Genomic DNA, 13,226 nt, shown 5'->3' on the forward strand with positions numbered 1-13,226 from the left:
ATAACGGGGCCCGCTATCCCGCTGATCCTTTTCGCCGACTCCAGGGACAACATTCTGTTGTCTGTTCAGGAAGATTTTGCGAGAATAGCCATTATTCGCTTTCCCAAGCGCCAAAGTTGGATTTCCGACACCGGCGCGTGTGCTGGACGCCTCGGGGCGGAGCCCGGGCTGGCGCGCGCGGTGGGCCCGGGCGAGCGGCGCGCACTATAAAGCGGGACGCGAGGCCACCCGCGCACGCTTTGGAGAGGCTGAGGGACGGGTGAGGTGTTTTTGCCCCTTTGGCTTCATTCCGGTCGCGCGTCTGGGCTTTGGGATCTGGGTCGCCCCTGTCAGGAGGTGCCCCAGGGCTGCGGCGAGGCGGCCAGTTCGTCGCGTGAAAGGGGTCTGGGCCCTTGTGAGACCCCGGCGCGCATTCCGAGGCGAGCCTAGGGTTCTTTGCGGGGCGGGCACCCTTTGCAAAGGGCGCTCGGAGTGGGGAGGACTCCTGCCGCCGGAGCGAATGAAGACTCCCAGAGCTAGCGTGCCTTTGTACCGCTGCCTGGCTGCGCCATCTCTTTCCCACGTTGCAGGGCTCCGCCATCTTGTCCGTTTATCTTGGGGGGCTGGGAGGGCTGGGGAGCGCGTGTGACCCTGAGTTTTTCTTAGGTTTTCCACCCCTGTGTTAGCTACATTTGTTTTCCTTAGGCAGTCGCTGTTTTTTCGATTGCACGTGGCTGGCATTTTGTACAGCCTAGCACAAAGGTTATGGGGGGGTGGGGATTTCTAAGGAATGAGGCGGAGCAGAGTCTCGAAATGAATTACTGGGTTGTTTCTGAGAACCATGTAGGTGTGGTTTTAGGAGTAAGCAAGTGGGGCCTTTGTTTACCCTCACGAATCATTCTGACACGGTCCGTCCAGGTATCAGGAGTTTGTGTTCACTCCATGCATCAGTCTCGTGAAACGTGACTTCTGGGCTCATTGGTCCTTGGGGTCTTGGACATCCCTTGGTTTCCTGATTCCGGAGAAGACCCGGCCCCGTGGCAGGTGGCTGATCATCTGTCTCCCCACCACGACCCACCAAAAATCCTCTCTGAGTTTCTCCTCCCTTTGGGCAACCATCTGGAAAATCATTGACTTGATCCTAACGGTGGCCGCGCCACAAGTAAAAGGATTTTTCAACTCCATCACTGGCGCGCCCTCTGTCGCTGTTGTCCGATGTATTTCTCTTTCACTTTTTATCATTAAAATCCTCAGGCTGCTGGGAATGCCACCAAAGTTAAAGTTGTAACGTTTTGCCATGTTTGCTTTCCTTGTGTTTTGAAGGCACGTTTTTAATTTCATCGAAAATAGTTAACACTTTATATCGTATTTGTGGTTTCAAAGTCGTCTCCAAAATGTCTTCCTCAGCAGGTTTGTTCCAGAATGGTTGCAGTAAAGGGTCTCCGGTCATTGCATATGCTGCTTATAGCTTAGGGTTATTTTGTTTTGTTTTGTTTTGTTTTTCCTAGAATAGCTCCCTCCTTTTACTCTCCCAATAGGTTCTTTCAAGGGATGGATGTGTACCCTAGCAGCTTTCATTGCTTCGGGTACTAGCAAGTAGAGCCAATGCTGAAAATCTGTAAAATGGGGCAAGGACTGGTAGACACCGGGGTTTCTCCATGTGTAGTGGGTTTGAGGACAGTCCCCTGTGGACCTGTGACACTGGGGAAGTGGAGTATGGTGTGTCTCCATAGGGAGAGTTGAGGGCTTTCATACCTTCCTGATGGGTTTTGTGTTTCCCAGTCTCTTGAGTGCAGTTAATCTGGCCTCTGTTCCTGAAGGTGAGTGGCCTTGGGATGTGGTTGCTTTGGGGACCAGGGCTCGCATGATGTCCAGCACTGGGCTCCTATCACCCCTGAGGATGCAGTGCCCCCCAGGACCTTTGACACCTGGGGATCTGAGAGGCCCTGATTTGGATGTCTCTGGACCACCACGCCTCCCCCAAGACTGTTTGTTCCTCCACCTTCCCTACATCCTTTCTGTGTTACAGGTGTATCTTCAAGCTGAGGGACCACCCACTACGACCTCATCTTGGTGAGAACCTTTGCTTCCACTCCCTGACCCACCTGCTTCCCCCCTCCCAGTCTAAAATACCTTAATTTGGAGTGACGTGACTTCACATCTCTCTGGAGTGCCGACATGTTTATGGGCCAGCGTTTGTGCTGGGGATGCAGATCCCCATGCAAATCCCTGTTCATTTACAGCCGTGGATGTGTAGCCAGAATGGGCCTTGGTCCACATCCCAGCTCTGCTGTTCATGGGCTTGGAGAGCTAGACAAGTGATTGGTCTCCTGAGCCTCAGTTTCTAAATCTGTAGAGTAGGCACCACACTTGAGGAACATCTGGGCCTGAGTCCTCTGTGCAGTTGGGGAAAGGTCAGGGGGAGAGGGTAGCAGTGATGTTTCCCATCTTCAAAAGGTAGCAGTTGAATTAGATGGAGAATACATGGATTATGGAAGAAAACATAAACCTATATATGGGTTTCAAAGAAAGGGGCTAACCAGAAATCTAATTTGCAAGGTCAGCAGAACAAAAGAAGCTGGCAACATTTATCATTGTTAATACTGAGGGTTTTGTAGGTTGAATACCTTGTACTTTGAAGCAGAGCTTAGCTCCCCAGAATCCTTTACCTATAAGCTGCTACAGTTTTGTTTTTTTTTTAAGATTTTATTTATTTATTTGACAGAGATCACAAGTAGACAGAGAGGCAGGCAGAGAGAGAGGGAAGCAGGCTCCCTGCTGAGCAGAGAGCCCGATGCAGGACTCGATCCCAGGACCCTGAGATCGTGACCTGAGCAGAAGGCAGCGGCTTAACCCACTGAGCCACCCAGGCGCCCCAAGCTGCTACAGTTATTAAAGTTACCCTTGATTTACACAGTAACCATTGTCTAAAGGGACCCTTTATCTGGAGAATGTTGCTCAAGTGTTTCAAAAAGCTAAATCCTAAAATGGGTGTAGAGACCTGTTATCAGAAAAGAAACAAGTGTTCTTGGCTCTAGGACACTCTTTTCTGTTGGGAACAGAACCGCAAGTGTGTTCTGGTGTCCTTGGAGGTTTCCACTCTTCCTGACTGCACTTCAGGGAGAAGAAGCTACTTTTCTGTGATAAGTGAGCTCAGATTTCAGATCACGAGTATCTGAGGACCGGGGCTCTTCGCCTGGGGTATCCCCCTGCAGAGCGTTCATTGCCGCTAAGAGGGAATTTCTGGGAAAGTGGAGTAGGAAGTTTCCATTTGTTCAGCAAGGACAGGTGAGGGGAGATGAGAGCAAAACTGGAGGCTTTGGAAGAGGTGCGGGTCGGGGGAGGAACGTGAGGTACAGGCAGAGCAGACATGGGGTGTTTCCAGTAGGGGCTCCTTGGAGTTGAGCACAGGAGGGAGGCCCCCGTCCCCCCATGGGTCTGTCAGGCAAATCTCTTTTCCAGGAGGAGAAGCACCCCTGGGTGTGGCGGGGCGGGGGGATGCTGTAGTCAGTTGCATTGGTGTGGGGGGAAGTATGGCATCAAAAGGCACGTGATGGGGGCTTGCTCCTTGGTGCCTCAATGGCCACGTATCAGTCATTTGTCCCACCTGGATGAGCTCTTGTCTGTCATCCACCCCCGCCCCCCGCCGCCTTAGGACTGGAGGCAGGTTGTCGCAGCCGGTGCGGCAAATCGACCAGGAACGTGAGGGTAAGAGGATGCTGAAAAGAAATTAAGAGACAAAGAGATGGGGGCAGGAGGAGCACCAAGGAGGATGTCCAATAGTGCCAGTTTTATTCAAGGCTGTGAGGCATTTTATAGCTAACAGAAACAATCATAAGAAAAGTGTCTATTTTTAGCTGATTACTAGAGAGTTTGCAACATGCACAGAAAATCCTTCAAGCTTTCCCATTATCTGTTTCCCAAGCACCAGTAGCAGACCCTCTAGCGCCAGATGTACTGACTTCAAGGCCACTCAAGACATAGTTTATGCGAGCACAGCTCAGTCTTAACAGTAGTGTAGTCTGTAGCCCGTGCAAGGACAGCAAGGACCAGCCAAGAATTTCTGACCCCGGCCAAACCGTCTCTATCTGACTAGCGAACGTGTGGGATGTCACATAGGCGAGCGCGCAACACATAGCACCGACCCCTTCTCAGTGCTACTCGACTTTATCGACCTAAGCCTTTTGTTCGGCTATTCAGCCTTTAAAGGAGGCACAAGTCAGGGCCTGGTTTGGTTCTCGTCTCAAGCCTTAACTGTGGCCTCCCACAGCAGGTGGCTCTGGGACCTGAGTGAGGAGGAGACAAAGGGTACCCGGGGCCCCCATGATGCCCAGCACTGGGCTCTGACCTCTCCTGAGGACAAGATGCCCCCCCCGGGACCTTTGACACCCGGCGGGATCTGAGGGGCCCCCACTCTGGAGAGGGAGGGATGGAGGGCCATGGCTGTCCCGTGCCCCACTGACCCGCTCTTCCCTCCCTGACCCCTTCCCGTCTGCAGGTGGTTCCTCCAGGAATCAAACAGCCGCACCATCCCTGTGCTTGGTAAGAACAGAAGCAGGTCTCTCTTACTATTAATACCATGATAACTGTTGTAAGATCTGTAGATGCTCATCCTATGAAAGCAAATGCTGAGCTCTGGAGTCACTTGTCTTCACAGTGTGCCTTTGAGGGGAGGGGGTGGGGGGAGGTGGGTACAGGAGAGGTTGCAGTGACGCGGACTGCCAGGGCTTTTGCAGGGGCTGTGCCTGGGACCCCCATGATGTTCAGCACTGGGCTCTGACCTCCCCTGAGGACACAGTGCCCCCCAGGACCTTTGACACCTGGGGATCTGAGGGGTCCCACTCTGGGGAGGTGCTGGAGGGTGTGGCTATTTTCCCATTGATGACCTCTGTCCTTCCCTAAAGGTCCTGCTGCGGCGCCCCTCCGGGCTTCCTGCTGTTGCCTGCAGGGGACAGCCGTGACCATGGCGGAGAGAGCACTGGCACTCACCCAGATAAGGCGGGGGGACCGTTACTACACGTACACTGAGCTCCTGGCCATCTCACGGCGCTTCAAGCAGAACCCCAACGAGCTCATGATCACCTGGATCCTGCGCGTGTATGACCAGGGGGGCTCGGCCCTGTCCCTGAATTCTGGAGAGCTGGCCCTGCTGGGCGACCTGACCAGCGATGCCATCTTCAACTACCGCTGTAAGACCCTGCGGGGCGGCTGCAAGTCACTGCTCACGTGGCTGCTGCTGGCCTGGCGCCAGCGCTGGGAATCTTTCCTGCACTTCGAGGCTACCGAGCTGCCCTTCCGACCCTGGACCACCATGGAGGAGGGCATCCAGCTGGTACGTGAGCTGGGCATGCTGGACTGGATCTACCGCGAGCCGCCCTCGCCTCCCGCAGGCGAGCAGGGGCTGAGGCCAGCGCCTGAGGACGTGCCCTTCACGCAGGGCCTCCAGCGGCGCCTGCTGACGGCCGCACCCTCGGAGCTGCGGCTCTCGCTGGTCAGCCTGCTGGTCAAGGGCATGACGGTGCTGGAGGCGGTGATGGAGATCCAGACCATCGCCGACGTGGGCCTGCTCTGGCGTCAGAGCCAGCCGGGCCGCGCCAAGCTCATGTTGGGGCCCAACCCGACGCGCAAAGACCTCACGGGCTGGCTGCTGAGCCATGGCGTGCCCAAGGAGACGGTGGACAAGCAGCCCACCAAGGTGCTCCTGGAGCTGTACATCAAAGAGGCCAAGCGTAGCCGCAGCCACCCAGCCTACATGCTGGGGGACGAGCAGCCGCCACCTCCACCCTACTCAGACCAGGCCTGTGGGGAGGAGCCGCCTGTGCCCGTGCACCATGACTAGGCCTCCCCCGGCCATGGTCTTCTCAATGGGACTCCGTAGCAGAGGGAGGCTGGATTCCAGGGGAAACACAAAAGTCGGAGCCAGTGCCTCTGGCTCCACCTACCCACCGCAACCCCCCGCATCGTAGACCGAGGGATGGCCCATCTGCCTGGTCTCCGGCCTCCCCACGGCAGGCCGCACTGTTACTGTATTTGAGGTTCCCACAAGAGGGGACTGTCCTTGCCCCCAGCCACCCCACAGGTGTCACCAGCCAGAGCAGTGGAGGCAGGTGAGCCAGCCGGTGGCCCTAGGTGCCTCATTCCCCTGGGGCATGACCTGTTCCCTTTTAGTCTGTTACATTTCAGCCCAATTGGCACAGTGGGTGGGCGGGCACCCACCCCTTGGCCACACGGGCCCCCTAAGCACTACAGGCCAAGTGGGGAGACCCCACAGCCCATTGACGTGAAAGCACCTTGAAGTTTGTACCTTTTTTAAGGTATTTTTAAAAGCAGTGTTTTTACCTAATGATTTAAAGCACGTGCAACATTTTGATTTTAGAGATGCTCCTTTCTCTTGGAATGTTTTTTCCCCTTAAGACTTTTTTATTACTGTTTTGCAATTCCTTTCCCATTTAAAGTGGACCTCCGCTCTTTGCTCACCTGGAGAAGCAGCAGTCCCATAGGCAGATGTATGACCTCTAGCCAGTGTCTGTCACATCTGGATTAAAGATGTTGGGGCCAAGACTCACAGCTTTGTGAGGACAGCCGGCCACGCTGGCAGGCCATACTGGGCACATGGGACTCATTAAATAGCATGAGCATTGCTGTGTGTGGACCTTGGTGTCTGGGCAGGGTTGTGACTTGATCCTGGTGGGAATCCAGAACCCTCCTGGGGGAGGGTAAGGATCTTGCACTGTGGCCCTAGGAAAGCCCCCATCTCCTTGGGCCATCCCAGTATGCTGAGAAGGCTGGGCCCCTACTGGGGTCACTCAGAACAGGGTAGGGGAACCTGCTAGAACTTCGGGTCCGAATCTCTAAGCAAGAAGAGGCTTCTCCCCACCACCAGCTCTCCCCCGGAAGCTCATGAAGACACTCAGGGGCCCTGTGATCGCTCCGTACCTCCAGGGGCAGTGATGGGCAGGGAAGTGTGGACATTGATAGAGCTGAGCCCCCACCCAGGGACGGGCATGAAAGACGGTCTCGAGCTTTTCTAAGTTGTACAGACTCTAGGGCTGCTGGCCCCAGTCTGAGGGCCCTGGGCCTTATTACCCCCCAGGTAGAAGTTTGGGGTCCTGGTGGCTAGGAGTAGCTTCTCTCTGTAGAACCCCCCCCCCATCTCTGACCACCTCTAGCTACCCTAACTGATGGGCACTTGCACACTGGGCTCCCCACAGACAACACTGGCGTGACCATCGGTGCCACACGCTAGGGGTATGGCTGCGGGGGCGGGGGGCTGGTGCCGCACACTCGGGCCACTCGGCACTTGGCGCGTGGTGGGAGTGTGCCCCTCCCCTTGCAGGTTGAGTGGTTAGGTGTGGGAACACACGAACGAGCCCGCTGTTCACTAGCAGGTGTGCAGGGCGGCGTGAGTCTTGATGCCGTCACAAGCTGTGCTTGCAATGAGGGGAGGCCCGCCTACTCTGACCAGCTGTGCCTGGCCAGAGACCCTGAGCCGCGGCCGCGGCCGGGATGTTCCACTTTGGTTCATTTGGCTACGTGGCAGCCAGTGGATGCTACTGCAGACCCCCACTCCACACCCCTGCCCCCCCACCGTCGCGCCGCAGCCCTGAGTGCCGTTCTCAGCCCCCCCTGCTGTGCCGGTTCCCGGGAGGTTAATGGCCGGGGTTGTGGGGTCTGATGAATTGGGGTTCTGGGTTTGCCAAGCGAGGTAGGAGCAGAGAGGCTGGTGGCTCAGAGCCCACCTCAGGCTTGCCCACGGCTCCGGACCTGGCACTGCCAGAAGGCCCTCCTGCTACACGGCAGGCCTGACCCACCCCATGCCCAGAAGTTGGGGGAAAAGGTGACACCAGTCCCTACAGCACCGAGAGCCTGCAAGGGTCAGCAGAGCCAGACTGGCTCCCAGGAGCCGCGTCTCCACAAGGTGTGTGACCTGAGCAGGCGCACACCTACAAACCCGTAGCCCCACGTGCGCTGGTGTAGCATATACTCCCGGCTTGTATGGAGACCCAGGAACACACCCACACACAGCAGCCCCACGTGCGCCAGCACACACGTACGCGTGGAAATGTGTCACAGGGACGCATGCACATAGGCACCAACGTGAGTCTCCGTGCTCCTGTGTAGAAGTGCAGAAGCACACATGAATGTGTAGACACAGGAGCCAAACATACACAAGCCACCCTGGCACACACCCACGACACGATCACACGCGCAACTGCCTGCAGCTTCCTGGTCGGAGAGCCCCGCCGCCCCGTCTCCCGCAGGAACAGGCGCGCACAGTAATCACGGAAGCCAAAGCAGTGGGTGAGCAGACATGTTGGGGTGCAATGCCAGCTGTGGAGGAGGGGGTGCCCGGGTTCCCAGCTCACACAGGGCCCCCCCCAGGCCCGCAGGCAGCTGGGTCTCCAGGCCAGCAGGCCCAGCCCCACACTGAGCACGGCCAGCACTGCCACAGCCCCAGCCAGCAGGGGCACCACAGTGGCTGTGGGGAGAACATGGGAGTGTGAGTCTCGGGACCTGGGCCCCCCCACACTCCCACCCCAACGCCAGTGGCCATCACCTGCGGGGGTGGCAGGCTCATGGGAGCCGTGGCAGGGGACCCCGTGAGCTGGAGGCCGGGCCGGGGCAGTGAGCTGGCGGAAGCGGGCTAGCGGGCAGGCGCCTGGGCACCCAGGGAGGCTGAGGGGCAGGGGCAGTCCGGTGGAGTCGTTGCGGTAGAAGAGGGAGATGGTGACATTCCTGGAGGAAGACAGGAGGTGATGGCACCCAGATCCCTCCTTACCTCCCCCGCCACTGACTTAAATCTGGAGGGAAGTAGCCTAGTGGAGACACTGGACTCCTGATTCCTACGTTATCAACCTCCTTGAGCCATCCCACACAAATCCCCCTCTGCCTGGGACCCCATCTCTTCTTGAGACAGTCCTGTCCCGCCCATTCCCGGGCACTGCCCTCTCCTTACCCAGAATCTTCATCCGGGTCCCCGAGGCGCCTCCGGAATTCAAAGCCGAGGCAGGCAGCATATGGTGGGGTGTGCCCATCATAGAGACCCAGGGCTCCCTGGAGGGCCAGCAGGGTGCTGTCGTGCTGCAGGTGGATCCCAGGGCTGAGACACGCTCCTCTTTTGATGTCTCCCCTCTCCTGAACTCTAGACTTGTGCATCTGGCTTCCTCCCAGATGCCCCCCCCCCGATCTCTTAGAACCAACCCTCCCCCCCCAAATCAGCTCACCCTGGAGGCAGTCCCACCTGTTACAGGGAATCATTTAATGAACATTGGTCAAATAGATGTAAAAATATGAATGGGCAGCTCAGTTAAACAGCTTGTCTTTCCAGAAGAGCCAGATTCTCTTATAACACCACCTCCCTCCTTTCAGACTGCATACCTCTAGTGATATGGTCTGAGAGTACAGTTTGGAGATATGAGTTACCCAAAGCAGTGGGCTGGAGTTCCATTGAGACCACCCCACCAGCTCTTCCTGACCATCCACATTGCCATCTGACATCCCCCCATCCCTGTGCCCACGTGGCACTGCCTCCCTCCCCAAAGACTCACAGCTGAGTACATAACCATCTTGAGGGGCAGCCCCAGGTGCTGGGCCCGAGAGAAGTTGGCAAGGATGGCATCCAGCAGGATCCCTGAGAGGGCAAGAACAGAGTGCTGAGAATCGCCCAAAGGAAGGCGCTTTGGCCTCCCAGCCTCCCAGCCCCACACCTCACCCCCTGTCAGCTGGGCCTTCTCGGCTGCCCGGGGTGGACCCACGTGGGCCCCAATATCCAAAGCTGAGATCTGGGCTAGGGTCCGTAGGACTTTCGGCGAGGCCCAGGATGGGAGGGGAAGACCATGGGCTTGCTGGAGGGAGACAGGGAGAGAAGACAAAGTGACTGGGACATTCTGAGCTTGTCATGCTCCCCTCAGGCCCTCCCAGTATTTGTGCTATCCCCCCGAGCTGCAGTCCTCTCTCCCACCCCTCTGACAAACCCCTCATGGGCTGGGTCTGGTCAGGAAATCATGGCCAATAGCCATCATTAATTAACAATAATAATGACCATCACGCCACAGCCCAGGAGCCCCCACGCAAGGAGCCAGGGGTGTTTCAAACGTCAGACGTTTTGGAATCTAGAAGGTTCCCACGGTGGCAATACCATCTCCCTCAGAATACATCCAGTGGGGGCTGGGCAGCCCCCTTAATCACACACGTTGCTATTCCCACCGTGCAACTAGGGTAATTCTTACGGAATGGGCTAAGCAAAGGCTATCTATCTGAAGAGCATCACACCGGTTCCGGTCGGTCCCTGCTGCCCAAGTTCTGGGTGTGGGAGCCTTTCCCACAAGAGATCTAACAGAGGAGGAACAGCAAACACATAGCCTCAAGCATTCCTGCAAGCCTGCATGCCAGGCACTGTTCTAAGCACATCGCGTGGATTAACCCGTTTTCATCTTCCCAGAAACCCCAAGCGCTGTTGGTATCCCCACTGTGCAGATGGGCAAACTGAGGCACCAAGAATTAAGTGACTTGCCTGAGGGAACGCAGATAGTGAGCAGCAAAGCTGGGATTTGAATCCAGGTGCCCTTAATCACTCGGCCAGGTGGATGGGGCAGGGGCTCACCTGGCATATCAGTGTGTCTAGAACCTTCCATGCCCTGCGGAGCGGCTCTCCAACCAACAACAGCCCGGTGACATTCTCCAGATGAGTCAGGAAGTCCTGGGTGCACGGAACCTGGGTGAGTCCAACCGGCCGCCACCGCCCCCCGCCCCCGCCCCACACCCTTCCCTGCCCGCCCCGCTGGCCCAGCTCACGGTCCAGCCCTCCAGGGCAGTCTGGTACTCCGCCGCCTCTGTGGCCTCTCTTAGCAGCTCATGGTATCGGGGACAACTGCGCATGGGGAACCTCAGCAGCTGGGGGAAACTGAGGCTCAGGACAGCGTGACTGGGACCCCGCAGTCGCAGTGCGGGAGCTGGGGCTGTGGAGCCCTCGTCCAAATCTCTCTTTTCAAAATGTGCGGTCTCTCCCAAATCTGGCCGCACAGCATGGGGATGGCGGCTCACGCCATCCATGAGCCACCTACCTAAACAGCTCTGTCGCAGGGCAGGTCTCACTGCTCCCAGCCAGCACAGGCTGCCTCTCCCAATCACTGGCTCCCCACACCTAGGGGTCTCGGTCTCACTCCATCCGTCCCACCCCCCTGCACCTGTCCAACCCCCTGACCTTGTCCTCGGTGACGGGCACTGTGTGCACCGGGATGGGCCTCCAGGCAGCCTCTGGGCGTCCGGGGGCGGCCTCAGGGAACAGCCCTGCGAGGTTGGCCTGAGCACTCTCCAGCGTGCGGTCAAAGTCAGTGCTGCGAACATACACCTGCGGTGGCAGGGAGAAGGCAGGCAGGGGGCCCGATGTCAGGTCAGGGGTTAGCTGCAGCATCAAACTAAAAGCTTCAGATTCAGTTCAGGGTCGAAGGTCAGGTGTTGGGCGGCAAAGCACAGGGTGAGCTGGAATGTCTGGTCTTCCATGTTGGAAGGTGGGACCAACAGTCAGAGGTCAAGGTCAGGAGCAGTGGGGTTGGAGGTCAGAAGTTGGGCGAACATGTGGGATTAAAGGGGTCAGTTGCATCAGTGAAAGAAAGGAAGATCACAATTGCTGATGGCTGGAAGTTGGAGTTCAAGGTTAAAAGGGGAGCTGGAAGGACATGGGACCAGAATTCAGAACATGACTATCAGGGATCAGAGGTCAGAGGTCAGGAGGAATGATCCTAATTGGGAGATGTCAAAAGACAGAGGAGGATGTAGGAAAGACAAATCAGATTTGACAAAGGGCAGAGATCAAACACTGGAGTCATGAGGGCACATTGAACCACTGACGGTCAAAAAATCAGTCAATTTTGGAGTCAGAAACCAGAGGTCAGAAGGTCTGGTTGGAGTTGGTGGGTGTCTGAAGACAGAAGGGGAGGCCAGGAAATAAAGTCAGAGTTGATGGAGCCCAGAAGTCAGAGGTGAAGCATGGGACGCATGTTGAGATGGGTCAGAGGTCAGAGGTCAGTGCGAGTTAGCTGATGGTTTGGAGGTCAGGGATCAGATATGGGGTGCAGGTCAGGTTATTGGGGGTCAAAGGCCAGAGGTGGAGGCCCAACTGTTGGAGTCAGTGGAGGTCAGAGGTGAGAGGTCAGGAGGCCAGGCGAGGGTCATCTCGTTGGCAGTACCTCCTCCCGCCGGTACTCCGGGCTCAGAAAGGCCTCATAGCGGCTCCTCAGGAACCGTCCCAGCTCCAGCTGCTGGCGGACCCCCTCCTGAGGACAGAGGAAGCCTCAGCAGACCCCTCACCACCCCACCCACTCCTCCCCCGCACCCCGGCTTCTCACCCCTGTCAGCTGTCCCAGGCCTCTCGGCCACACAGCTGCGATCGCCTCCTTGTGTGGGTCCGTGGGGTAGGAGGCCAGCGGGGCCCGGTCACCGTGGCGGAACACCTGGGGACGGGACCAGGTCAGGGCTGGCCGGGGAGAGGGGAGAGGCCAGGCCAGGGCAGGGGACAACCTCACCACAGCCACAAACACCAGGGGTCCTTCGGTCAGGGCCTGGGGCTGCAGCAGCGGCAGGAGCAGGAGAAGTCCAGCGGGGAGGCCCCAAAACCCTGTCCCAGCCATCTCCGCACAGTCCAGACGCTGAGCTCAGCCCACCGTCGCGCCGCAGCCCCACCTGCCCATTACCCCTGCCTCAGCACCCCCCAGGAAAGCAGGTCCCGGCATGCCTCCCCCAGGAGCCGAGGCGGCCTCCTGGGATCTGGCTCCCCCGGGGCCTTTGCCAGCCTTGGATTAGCCAGTGGATCAACCTGTTTAATCTTCACTGCAGCTCTGGCAGGGGCTGATTCCGTTCTCACCATCCCCATTGTGCAGGTGGGGAAACCGAGGTACAGCAGGGTCAGTAATTTGCCTGAGGGAACACAGGCAGTGTGTGGCAAAACTGGGATTTGAACCAGAGGCTCTTAACCTGGGTGCGAAAGGAGACAGAGACACCCCCCCAACCCAGCTCCGCATTCTAGACACATTCTCTGCCTTCTCCTCCTTCCCCACAACCTAAGTCTGTCTTTTCCTATTCTCACCCCTTCAATGTTGGCGCCCTTTGAAGCTCTCTTGGGCTTCGTGGAGATGTCACCTGCTTCCGGTGCCACCCACAGCTGGCCCCAGCCAGCGCAGCCCAGTGGTTGAACACCCAGACCCCGGGTTTGGCTTGGCGGGATTCAAACCCCCTTTACAAGCTGTGCA

General features: G+C 57.4%; 2 protein-coding genes across 3 annotated transcripts; one reads left to right on the plus strand and one right to left on the minus strand.

The window, feature by feature from the left end:
* Positions 1-230: 230 nt before the first annotated feature.
* LOC111160815 (Friend virus susceptibility protein 1-like) lies at positions 231-6,619 on the plus strand. 2 transcript variants are annotated; one of them, XM_022524172.1, is made up of 4 exons: positions 231-259; positions 2,009-2,052; positions 4,478-4,521; positions 4,884-6,619. In XM_022524172.1, the coding sequence occupies exon 4, from the start codon at positions 4,943-4,945 to the stop codon at positions 5,816-5,818; it is 876 nt and encodes a 291-aa protein (XP_022379880.1). In that variant the 5' UTR covers positions 231-259; positions 2,009-2,052; positions 4,478-4,521; positions 4,884-4,942; the 3' UTR covers positions 5,819-6,619. The 2 variants fall into 2 exon arrangements, with proteins under 2 accessions (XP_022379880.1, XP_022379879.1); XM_022524171.1 differs by lacking the exon at positions 231-259 and having other exon boundaries at positions 278-2,052.
* A 602-nt stretch (positions 6,620-7,221) lies between these two features.
* On the minus strand, positions 7,222-12,608 carry LOC111160580 (acid phosphatase 4). The gene is made up of 12 exons (XM_022523775.1): positions 12,504-12,608; positions 12,327-12,431; positions 12,168-12,254; positions 11,183-11,329; positions 10,774-10,872; positions 10,583-10,678; positions 9,692-9,824; positions 9,528-9,610; positions 8,936-9,060; positions 8,537-8,715; positions 8,346-8,458; positions 7,222-7,233 (listed from the first exon to the last, which is right to left on the minus strand). Exons 1-12 carry the CDS (start codon positions 12,606-12,608, stop codon positions 7,222-7,224), a joined length of 1,284 nt encoding a protein of 427 aa, XP_022379483.1.
* Between the last annotated feature and the right edge of the window lie 618 nt (positions 12,609-13,226).

This window comes from Enhydra lutris, unplaced genomic scaffold (genome assembly GCF_002288905.1).
Source record: "Enhydra lutris kenyoni isolate GAN:26980312 unplaced genomic scaffold, ASM228890v2 scaffoldscaffold77, whole genome shotgun sequence".
NCBI lineage: Eukaryota > Metazoa > Chordata > Mammalia > Carnivora > Mustelidae > Enhydra > Enhydra lutris.

Coding starts and splice junctions, on each gene's coding strand:
- LOC111160815 (XM_022524171.1), top strand. CDS start 1,742: ATGGGTTTTGTGTTTCCCAGTCTCTTGAGTGCAGTTAATCTGGCCTCT. Junction 2,053..4,477: donor CCCACTACGACCTCATCTTG/GTGAGAACCTTT, acceptor TCCCGTCTGCAG/GTGGTTCCTCCAGGAATCAA. Junction 4,522..4,883: donor CCGCACCATCCCTGTGCTTG/GTAAGAACAGAA, acceptor CCTTCCCTAAAG/GTCCTGCTGCGGCGCCCCTC.
- LOC111160580 (XM_022523775.1), bottom strand. CDS start 12,608: ATGGCTGGGACAGGGTTTTGGGGCCTCCCCGCTGGACTTCTCCTGCTC. Junction 12,255..12,326: donor GCCTGGGACAGCTGACAGGG/GTGAGAAGCCGG, acceptor CTCTGTCCTCAG/GAGGGGGTCCGCCAGCAGCT. Junction 9,825..10,582: donor TAGACACACTGATATGCCAG/GTGAGCCCCTGC, acceptor GTCTCCCTCCAG/CAAGCCCATGGTCTTCCCCT.